Source organism: Pectinophora gossypiella, chromosome 29, assembly GCF_024362695.1.
Source record: "Pectinophora gossypiella chromosome 29, ilPecGoss1.1, whole genome shotgun sequence".
In the NCBI taxonomy this organism is placed as follows: Eukaryota; Metazoa; Arthropoda; class Insecta; order Lepidoptera; family Gelechiidae; genus Pectinophora; species Pectinophora gossypiella.
The window spans coordinates 1,210,748-1,222,687 of NC_065432.1; the positions used below are offsets into that span (position 1 = coordinate 1,210,748).

General features: G+C 39.7%; 2 protein-coding genes across 4 annotated transcripts in view; one reads left to right on the plus strand and one right to left on the minus strand.

The window, feature by feature from the left end:
- The window catches only part of LOC126379483 (zinc finger protein ZFP2-like), a 122,914-nt gene extending 116,799 nt beyond the window's left edge, over positions 1-6,115 (plus strand). Inside the window, exon 13 of the transcript XR_007568349.1 lies at positions 6,039-6,115. The gene's annotated coding sequence lies outside the window, so the exon portion shown is untranslated. The remainder of the gene's footprint in view (positions 1-6,038) is intronic.
- The window catches only part of LOC126379366 (intersectin-1-like), a 44,762-nt gene that overhangs the window by 19,813 nt on the left and 13,009 nt on the right, over positions 1-11,940 (minus strand). For all 3 annotated transcript variants that reach the window (XM_050028083.1, XM_050028084.1, XM_050028082.1), the window contains exons 12-16: positions 11,050-11,232; positions 10,386-10,497; positions 8,635-8,712; positions 7,569-7,703; positions 5,764-5,827 (exon numbers count right to left, since the gene is read on the minus strand). In XM_050028083.1, coding sequence (XP_049884040.1) covers positions 5,764-5,827; positions 7,569-7,703; positions 8,635-8,712; positions 10,386-10,497; positions 11,050-11,232 — 572 coding nt within the window. The remainder of the gene's footprint in view (positions 1-5,763; positions 5,828-7,568; positions 7,704-8,634; positions 8,713-10,385; positions 10,498-11,049; positions 11,233-11,940) is intronic.

Genomic DNA, 11,940 nt, shown 5'->3' on the forward strand with positions numbered 1-11,940 from the left:
TAGCTTGTCTAATAGAGGGTGGCAGAGAATTCCACAGTCTCACAGCGTACACGGAAAAAGATTTGGTGTAAAAATTCGTAGTGTGAACCGGACAATCGAGAAGCATCTGCGTGTTGGATCTGGGTTGGCGACCATGCACTGAGGTACGCAACTGAAACCTTTCTTTTAGATAGTGGGGAGCCGTGGGATGATTGAGAACCTTATAGAGCATACACAGAATATGCGTGTTACGCCTCAATCGAATTGGTAACCATTTTAATTTAGCACGATATTCAGACACATGGTCATATTTTCGTAAACCGTAAATAAAACGCAAACACACATTCTGCATACGCTCCAATTTATTTAATAAATCCTCCGAAAGGTCCAGATAACAGACGTCCCCATAATCTATAATTGGTAACAACAGAGCTTGAGCAAGCGTGACTTTTGTTGCAGTTGGTAGGAAGTTACGTAAACGATTAAGTGATCTCAGTGAGGCAAAAATCTTCCTACATACCTCACCAACCTGTCGAGACCAAGAGAGATTTTGATCAAAATATATTCCAAGATTTTTCACTGTGGCACAATATGGTATAACACAGTTATTGTATACCACAGAAGGCAAAGAAGACGAGTCAATCTTAGCTAACTGCCGGGTACCCCCCATAATAGTAACTTGCGATTTGTTAGGGTTAACATTAAGTCCATAAGCGGCAGACCATGATGAAATTTTTGCCAAGTCGGAATTCATCAAGCTTATAGCCTGCGAGAAGTCGCTAGTGGGTGCCCTGGTGTACAGTTGTAAATCATCCGCATAAAGATGAAAGGAAGAGGAAAGTGAAGAGGTTATGGAATTTATGAAAACGGAGAAAAGAAGAGGAGAAAGAACACCGCCCTGGGGCACACCAGCAGTAACGTCACACCAATCGGAAAATCTATCATCAACACGAACGCGCTGACGACGATCAGACAGATAACTACGGAACCATTCGACCACAGGGTAGCCCACGTTTACCGTCCTCAGCAAAGCAAGGAGAATATCAAAATCGACGGTATTGAAAGCATTGCTGAAGTCTAGTAAAGTAAGCAGTGTAATCTCCTGGTTTTCCATACCATATCTAATGTCGTCCGTGACTTTTATGAGTGCCGTAACAGTGCTGTGCCCTGGGCGGAAACCCGACTGAAAAGGGTTTAACAGGGTATTACTGGATAAAAAACAAGAAAGTTGATGGTGCACTAAACGTTCTAAAACTTTTGAAAGGAAAGGCAGGATAGAAATAGGTCTATAGTGAGAGTAGGACGACGGGTTACTAGTTTTAGGGAGCGGAATTATATACGCCTGTTTCCAAGGGCCCGGAAATGTACTGGAATAGAGGGAGAAATTTAAGAGGTGAGTCAATATCGGCAAAATAATATCCAGTAACGGCAAGAGCATATTGCGACTGATCGCGTCTGAACCAACAGCATTGGACGAAATGGAATATATATGCCGCTTAACATCATCCTCACTAACGGGACAGAAAAAGAAAGAATCATGGTTTGGACTCGACAGATTCTCAAGGGATGCGAGAGTAACAGACTTTGCATTATCGGCAAAACTGGGGGCACCAGAAGCGAAATGAAGATTTAGGGAGTTCAAGTCTATGCTAGTGGAAGATTCCTGCCGAGACTTACCAATGCCCATGGACTTTAAGAACCGCCATACCTTAGCAGGATCAGCATCCTCCACTGACGCATGTACGTGACGACGTTGAGCATCTCTACAGAGAGTGTTACAGCGGTTGCGAATGGTTTTGTATTTGTCACGGTTTGACTCAGTAGAGGATACCTTATACCTAGCCTTAGCAGCGTCTTTCTTTGCCTTCAACTCACGAAGTTCGTCAGTCAACCAAGGAGCAGGAAGATGCCTCACTTTGATCGCACGTACCGGAGCATGTTTATCGTACAATTGAATCAGCAAACAGTTAAAGATTTCAACTTTTTGATCAATGTTTTCCGCACTGAGTACAGCGTCCCATTGGGTACGCGCCGCATCAGCACGCAGACCATCGTGATCCATATTTTTAAAGTTACGCTGCATTAATATGCGTGGCTTTAATTTAGGAGGACGAATTTTGTACGAAAGATACACCAAATCGTGATATGAGAAAGCGTCTGCGGACAGTTGCCCATGACAGGCAACATGTTCGAGAGAAGAAACAATTTGAATATCTATGAGAGAAGGTTCGCAGTTTGGGAAATGATGAGTCGATCCTGAGGGAAGAATATGGAGGTTGGCACTTTTGACGATCGAAGTGAGCTGACGGGAACGACAATCATTCTTTAGCAAACAAGTGTTGAAATCCCCCAGGATTAACGAATGAGAAAAGAGTGGAATTAGGCTCTCAAGGATGTTTTCAAACGTGGAAAAATAGTTAACATTTCTGTTAGGAGAATAGAATACCCCGAGAAGTACTTTCACATGGGATAGAATAATTTCAAGAAAGAGATATTCTGCGGAGCCTGAATAATCTGGACTAGACTGTGAGATGATAGAAAAAGGAATATTACTTCTCAGATAAATTGCAACTCCTCCACAAGCTGCTCCAATCCGGTCATTTCTTATGAGATGGAACCCAGGAATAGGATAGAGGGTAGATGGAAGGCAGGGCTTTAGGAAAGTCTCTGAAATTAATATAGCATGTAGGTTATTAATATCGAAAGCATCCAGCATGTCAGTGTAATGACAAGGAACGCTTTGCGCATTGATATGAACAATGTTAAAGTTCTTGGGAAGATTGGAAAAACAGGAAAAAAGAGACTCTCTTAACGGCATAGAAGTACTGTAAAAGCTGTCCTCGCTAGATTCAGCAGCGGAAATAAATTCATCATTAGAGTTGTCGTCAGTGCAAACATAATCATTCGACATTTTATGTACGTTTGTGTGTTAAAAAGAAATAAAATAAGTAATATAAATATAAAAAATAAATAAATAATAATTATAATATAATACAATAAAAAAATAAAATAATAATAATTTAAAAAAAAAAGCTAAAGTTACTATTTATCACCTGCCGGCAGCCCAGTAACAATAGTATTAATAAAAACTTAAAAAACAATAAACAATAAATCCAACGCATGCGTAGAACGAAACGGAATCGAACATGTTTGTGCAAAACGATTACTGTTCACCGGCGAAAGTACAAACTGGAACAGAAACAATATACGCTATCTCGTTCGCCCACACATGCCGCAGTAATAGTAAACAAAAAAAAAATTAATAATAAAAATACCGCAACCGGAATACATTTCGATCAAAAACATTTTCGACAACTGTCAACGTCATAACAAAGCCAGAACTAATTTGTAGTAGAACAACAACAACCTGTATAGCCGGGGAAAAGAAGCTGCAAGAAAAACCTCGGCACAGGGCCCTAGACGTTCTTTAAAAAAATAAACATAAAACATAAAATATTGGTATACAATTGAGTAATTTAGCTGCCTAATATCAGTTCTCAGACAGTTAATCCCATGCATTCATATCTTCTAAATAATCACTAACTTTATAATAACCTTTTTTTGTAAAGTTTTTGTTTAACTACTGTCTTAAAACAGTTGAAAGGCAAATTCTGAATGTCAATGGGAATCTTATTGTAAAAACGTATACATTGCCCCTTAAAAGATTTAGTAATCTTATGTAATCGACTGACTTGTAAAGCAAGTTTATTTTTATTCCTGGTATTAACAATGTGCCGATCGCTATTTTTTGCAAATAATCCTATATGTATCATGAACGGCCTCCTTGGTCCAATGGTTTGAGCGTTGGGCTCACGATCCGGAGGTCCCGGGTTCAAATCCCGGTGGGGACATATTACAAAAATCACCTTGCGATCCCTAGTTTGATTAGGACATTACAGGCTGATCACCTGATTGTCCGAAAGTAAGACGACCCGAGCTTGGGAAGGCACGTTAAGCCGTTGGTCCCGGTTACTACTTACTGATGTAAGTATGTAGTCGTTACATGAGCCATGTCAGGGGCCTTTGGCGGCTCAATAGTAACCCTGACACCAGGGTTTATGGGGCTGGTCATCCACCTCACAGACCGAATTACTGAATTGTATAACACTTTTTTTAAGAATAGAGCCGTGTGCCGTGGTTTTTCTTGCAGCTTCTTTTCCCCGGCTATAGAGGTTGTGAGCTGCATTAGTTTTAGGCGGATGAGACGTTCGTTATGTAAAAATGACGATTTAAAGTGTAACTGGGTCGTTCTTCTTTTTTATCGACAATAAAAAGACATTTTCTCAATTTATCGGATTTAACATCTTTAAAATTATAACGGCATTAAATATTTTAAAACATCATATAAAGATGTGTCTGTAGAGGACCATTTAGAGGTTCTCTTTATCTTGGTAACATACTTTTCTTTGTAGACACATTCCAAAAAATATTGTGACAGAGTGGTCCTTTTCATCGGAGACAGCATTTTAATTTACCACTTTGTCACAGAATTTTGTGAAAAACAATCAAGCTTCTTTAAGGACTAATTGAGGAACCGATTAGTATTTTGCTTGTATTTTGAGTATAATAAGATAACTATATTTTTGGACAATGGAAACATGAAACAAAATTCTAAAACATAACTTATCAGAAGCAGAACGAAGGACAGATCATTGTCGATAAAAAAGAAGAACGACCCAACTATGTTACCTAGACAATAAAGATTTGTTGAATTTGATGTTATGGCAGAGGCCTTTGGCGGCTCCGTAATAGTCCTGACTTCAGGTGGATGAGGTTGGTTATCCACCTCACAACCCACACTAGAGAGGTCTATAATAATAATAATAATCATTTATTTCGGACTCATCCACATTGATTACATCCATATTAAATGAAATATAAATAATAAAAAAATGAAAAAAAATATATGAAAAAAAAAAATGAAATATATGAAAATATATGAAATGAAATATATATATATATATAATATTATTATTGATGTCTATGATAAATGTTTTTTTTTTATTTATTTATTAGGCACATCAAACAATTAATAAAACTTTAACCCTTTAAACTTTAACCTTTAACTTAAACTAAAACCCGTTACTTATTTTATATTTAAATATGTAAGTATATACACATATTTATGACGTACAAATAGGTATGTATGTTAATGAAAAAATACGTAACCCTTTATAATAATAATATTTTTCAAATTTTACTAAAAGTAGTGACTCAAACCGGGAGTCCTTCTGGAAGAACTAAAAAAAAAACGTATTTTTTTCAAAAATGTCTTCTATTCATCCTTACATAGGTCTCCACTTAATTTGAACCCGATCGGATAACTCTAACACTTTAAAATTTGTACTTGAAGTGCTCGGCCTTTACGACTACAAAAATTTGGTCCTTTTCAAGGTACCACCGTCGTTTATTACTTCGAAATCGTAATTATGCTTCGGCGTTACGAGGTTAAGGCTAGTACTAGTGTTTGCACCAATTACAGACGTAAACATATATATTCGTTTTGTGTAATTAACATGTATGTAGAATTGGTTTAAAAAAAAAAACGGAATAACAAAAGGTATGAAAAGTTACAGCCAGGCAACACTACAACAACAAAAAAAGAAGAATAGGTACAAGAAAAAAAAAACTACTATTTTTTTTGTCTATTAAACCAGTTAAACTAACGGTTATGACTAGATGATTGCGCAATGAGTTTCTTGAATTTAGGCAAACTGTTATGAAATATGTCAAGGTCATACTCCTTCCAACATTGGTTATACGTTCTGTTGTTTTAATGTTTACCTTCCTTCCCCCAAGCGGACTCTGCAGGCGCTGTGCTGTTCCTCTCGAGGTACTCCTGGCGTTTCTGTTGATAACACAAGATTCCAGAATGAGAATCAGAATCATAGATTCCATGGTATATAAACAGAACTCACAATAAAATCAATTATGTACAATTAACACTTAAACTAAACTATATTAATAATAATAAATAAAAAAAAAATGATTATTTCGGATCAAAAAATTACATCCATATTGGTGCTAATTCCTGTAAACACCATCTAATTTTATTTTAGGTTATATCTGTCATTTTCTTATCCGCCGAAAAGGAAAGGGACGGGTAATCGACAAGCATAAAATTTATGGAACACACCTCAATTTTAAGCACAAATCTAAAACAACCGTCTAAAAATTCGCCCGGGTTATTCATTTATTTACTCATTCTTCCTAAAATTAAGAGCTGTCAATCACCCGTCCCTTTCCTTTTCGGCGGATAAGAAAATGACAGGTATAACTTAAAGTAAAATTAAGAGATGTCTGCAGGAATCGGGGCCATTATGTTAGTAAAAAGTGACTTATGAAACTATTGTTAGTAATGAAAATTATATTTTGCACGCATTCATGACCATCACGAGAAATAACAATGGGTTGGTAATTAGTAGCATCGTAACGAATACTGAGGGAGATGATTCGACCATGATTCTGAGTTGATATCAAGTGGAATTTGCTATCGGAGAAGTCATGAAAATTTTAGTATTTTTTAAAATTATTTTCACTTGATATCAACTCAGAATCATGGTCTGAATCATCCATAAAGTTTTGTTACGATGTCACTAACACCCTGTATATGTTACAGCATTAAGATTTAAACCCAGCTATAGGACCAATATCCCTACATCATCAGCATGAGCCGCCCTATGCCCTGGACGAACCAAAACAGGTTGGGCGAAAGGAGAGTAACCCAGAAGAGTGCGTCATGCACCACGCCAGCAAAACCTTTTACCATGATATCAACAGTGGTATAAGAAGACCAGGTATGCTCAAAAGTGACAGCTAACATTTCAAGGTTAGCCCAGCTGACGTCATCCCACCCTGCGTTGCCATTTCCTAAAAAATAAATTGCCCACGACCATGTTTTTCCGCGAAGATCTCCATATGTAATGTCCATCAAAATTTATAATAAACTGCCTAACATATTTAAAGAAGAAAAAAGTGACAAAATCTTTATTAAAAAAATAAAACAACTTCTAATTAATCAATGTTACTACAGCACTAGTGAATACCTTAATGATACTGATGTTGCTATTTGAAAAGCTTCCTTCTCTCTTTTAAACGTCTATTTTGTTGTGCCCGAAAGGGTCTATGATGTGAAACTCATATAACTTACAAACTTGTACACCATCATAGTATGCAAATAAAGAATATTGAAACACATAATAACGGGTTCTTACCGCGTTTAAATGGAGATATGAGACTCCCGATATTTCGACACTGTTGCAAGTGCCATGATCACGGGATGACTGATGAGATTGGAGTGGAGTAGGTAGATCTATAATTTTCTACGGGCAGACATATCTGTCTAACCTGTTTCTTTGCCGCTTGTTTATGTTTTTGATATCGGAATGTTCGGAACCATCTGAACTCGCACCAAACTCACTACGACAAACCGCACTCACTGTGTCCTCACGTTTTTTTACCATATTAGGCCGTTTCAAGCTTTTTAGAACCCGTTATTATGTGTTTTAATTATGATAATAACCGCGTAAACTTAAAACAAAGAATATTGAATATTGAAATAATTAGAAAAGTCTTGCAAAGGTCCTAACATGTTCATACAACTGCCACACTCGCTGGCACTTCTCGCTGAGCTCCGACACCTTCGCAGTCAGTTCTGACAGCTGGCTCTTGTTAGTCTCCAGATCTGACGACTTGGATTCCACTAGCGCTTTGGCTGTCTCCACCTGGTAACACAAACATACCACATATATAAAGTCGTAAGACCGAATGTTCTTTTAAAATCCAAAACCCATTGTTTAAGTATTGTGTCTGGAAATCTCGGCGTTAAGAGGATAAACAGTCTATATACGTCTCACTGCTGGGAACATGCATCCTCTCAAAAAACCGGAGGGGGTATGGAGCATACTCCGTCACGCTGCTTCAATGTGGGTTGGTGGAGATGTTTTGGGCTAGTAGACCGGGACCCAACGACTTAACGTGCCTTCCAAAGCACGCAATCATCTTACTTTTTAGGGCAATCAGGTGATTCAAGACTGGAATGTCCTAGCTAAACAAAGTACAGTATCACAAAGAGATTACAACAATGTTCCTATCGGGAATCGAACCCGGACCTTCAGATCGTGAGCCCAGTGCTCTGACCACTAGACCACAGTGCCGAATGTTGAGCGTTAGGCTCACAATATGGAGTTTTGAAAATAAATATATAAAAAGTGTTTTTTGAACAAATAAATTTTCATACTTTAATCAAATAAAATACATAAACAAGTACATTCCATCCAACTACAATTGTAACAACACACATATTATTAAAATCAAAACATAAAAAAGGGATAAAAAGCTATAAATAAAAAATGTCCTCCAGCTCACCACATCGAGGCAAAGTCCCCACAATACTGGCCACGTTGCCCCTCTGCACCGCCAAACTGACCCTTTGGGCAAAATAACTGCCTGCTCTAGGGTCGGAAGTTGCCTCGATAAGGCGAGCCGAAATTGTCTTTAAAAACTGTCGTGCTTCTGGACCCCATGGGCCCAACGTTTCTACAGCAAAAGGCAAGAAAAAATAACCTGCACCCAGACCCTGATACTTACGCCGCAAACAAAAAAAAAAACAAAAAAAAAATAAAAAAAATAGAATGTATTATAATAAATGTTTACCTTATCACGAAGTTGTTTTAATGTCACTTCCATCATGTTCAGTTTACCATCCTCCCCGGCACCTTCAGAAGCCTTGGCCTGTAACAGGTTTAGATTCAGATTTTTTAAAATCAAAAATCAATTCAAACTAGTGATGTGCCGGATCGTTAAAAATGTATATCCGCGGATACGGATCTGAATACGGATATTTAGTGTAAAGATCCGCGGATACGGATACGGATCTTAATTTTCTTATTCGATATTATTCGATTGGTGTCGGCGCCCGCGACTTTGAAACGATAGTAGACGTTTTCGCTTGCCGCAACGTTAGGCAGGACACGTTTTAACTTGCATTGTGCGGGTAGTACTTTTGTTTTGGTTATGGTAAAACAATCTAGTTTTTTATTTAATAATTCTACTTAATCACCTGAAAAAGATCCGTAAAAGATCCGCGTGAAAAGTTACGGATACGGATTTTTCTTTTATCTCGGATATCCGCGGATACGGATACGGATATTCGGAACATCACTAATTCAAACATAGATTTGGGTAGGTATTCAAAGTACATAGGATTACCTATACGTATAGGTGTACCCATGATCTAAGAAGACCAGGTATGCTCGATCCTATGACAAGCTGCCATTGCTAGCCCATTGATGACGTAAGTGTTACCATTAAATTGGTCTCTCCAACATTCCAAGAAGAATGAGGGAGGAAAGGGAAGAAAGAAGAAGGGATGAGTTGTTTGTTTTCAGTAACATTTGTGTTTGATGGCCAAGGAACCCCTGAACGCCCAATATGGATAAAGATGAGACAAGTTGTGACACAGGAACTCCCCTGCTGTCGCATTTATCCACCTGTATTTCGACATATAAATAAATAATTGAAGACTATAGAGAATCGGAGAGGAAATATGATTGGCCACCTGATACGACACGATTCATTTATAACAAACATTATAGAAGGAAAAATTTAAGGGAAGAGAGGAAGGGGTAGACCTAGGATAACATTTATGAAACAAATAAAAGAGAAGGTGCAGGTCGTGTCGTATCGGGAGGTGAAGGTTTTGGCGGGAAGAAGAGAGGAATGGCGGTTACTCCACCGACAAGAGCGCAGCTCTTAAATAGAGAGAGAGAGAGAGAGAGAAATAAATAATTAAGGCCTGTATCTTGGAGATCAGCGTTGGACCAGACAATTTGAGTTGTTTGAGTACGTTGTTTGACACATCCACAGGCAGAGTATAATACTGAGTGACTGGCTAGAAGACGAAGCCGTCAAACAAGATGCTTTCAAAATGTCGAAAATGTGTCAAAAATTTTGTGTAAAATACTAATTTTGTGTAGTAAGTAGGCTGAGCCATCTACGGGTTTACAGGTGGCGGATAGTGGAACCCCATCAGATATGATGGTTAGCTGCGAATATAAAAATAAGCAGTCCCCGACCAAACAGCGACATGATTAGCAGAACGTAGTGGGTAGCTCACTGGGACGGGCTAACTTATAAAATGCTACTTAGGTTCTATGACGATCTTGTGACGTAGCGAATAGGCGCCGCTACTAATCGCACCCCTGATGCCGGGCAGCAGCGGTATCAATACTGGTTGGAGGCCGAGGAAACGGATTCTGGTCGGTGTACTGCGGAACGGAAGGCGATTGGGGCAACCACCGTTCTACTCGCCCTATCTATGGAGTAATGGCGATTACTCCACCGACAAGAGCGCAGCTCTTAAATAAAGAGAGAGACATATTTTTGTGACATACACTAAATCTTACCTTAGCGTCTAATTCAGCTTTCTCCTTATTCAAGGATATCTGTTTCGCGTTCAGTTCCTTGACTCGAGCCTTCAGCTGTTGCATTTCAGCCATACTGGTGTCGCGATCAGACCTGCAGCCATTGATATATTAAAATATTTTTATATGGGTGTTAGTAACACCGTAACGAATACTGAGGGGGATGATTCAGACCATGATTCTGAGTTGATATCAAGTGGTCAATTTCCTGTCATTTCTCGGGATTGTGGATTCCCTCGCGATGTTTCCTTTACCGCTGAGCACGTGATAATAATTTATGACCCAAACATGAATTGATCAGCTGACTAACTGACTAGCTGACTGACTGACTAGCTGACTGCGTGACTGATTAGCTGACTAACTGACTAGCTGACTGACTGACTAGCTGACTGCGTGACTGATTAGCTGACTAACTGACTAGCTGTCTGAGTGACTGACTGAGCATCTGACTAGCTGAGTGAATGACTAGCTGACTGAGTGATTGACTAGCTGACTGTGTGACTGACTAGCTGACTGAGTGACTGACTAGCTGACTGTGTGACTGACTGAGTATCTGACTAGCTGAGTGACTAGCTGAGTCACTGACTAACTGACTGAGTGACTGACTGACTAGCTGAGTGACTGAATAGCTGACTGAGTGACTGACCTCATCCCGTCAATGGTACACTTGGCGGCGGCGACTGCGGTCCTGGTCTCCCGGATGTCCCTCGCCAGGGTGGAGGCTCGCTGGGTGACTGTACTCAGCTCAGCAGACACACTCTGGCTCTTCGCTTTCAAGCTGAGGACTTTGGTTTGTTCCTCTGTTCTCATGGTTTCTAGTTCCCTGGTCCTGTGGAAGACAAAGGCAATGTGAAACATACATAACATAAGCTGTATGAAAAAAAATCGCGACTATATTTGCAATTGGACTCAATTGAGGTCATCATCACCAGCCCATTAACGTCCCCACTGCTGGAGCACGGGCCTTCCCTATGGATGGATAGGGAGATCGGGCCTTAAACCACCACGCGGGCCCAGTGCGGATTGGTGGTTATTAACGACTGCTAATGCAGCCGGGACCAACGGCTTAACGTGCCTTCCGAAGCACGGAGGAGCTCGAGATGAAAACTTTTTTTCTTGTGGTCACCCATCCTATGACCGGCCTTTGCGAAAATTGCTTAACTTCAACAATCGCAGAGCGAGCGCGTTAACCGTTGCGCCACCGAGCTCCTCTCGTCAGAGCCAATTAGAGGCCATCCATTGCAAGGTGAACGAAGTACCCACGCCTCACCGAGCTTTCTGTTAGACCAACGTGATAGGTGAGCCGTATAGCCGTCTATAATGGTCGAGACAACTGTTTGAGAACCAACCGTGAACGCAGATTTGACAGGTCCTGTTTTTTACACAAGCGACTGCCTGTCTGATCTTCCAACCCGAAGGCAAAACCAGCCCGATACAGGTTAGGTCACATGCCGAGTCAATGTAATTAATGTCGGAAGCCAGAAGAAGAAAAGCGCCACATAAAAAAAATCTTCGGCGGCGAGGGTGTGCTGTCGCC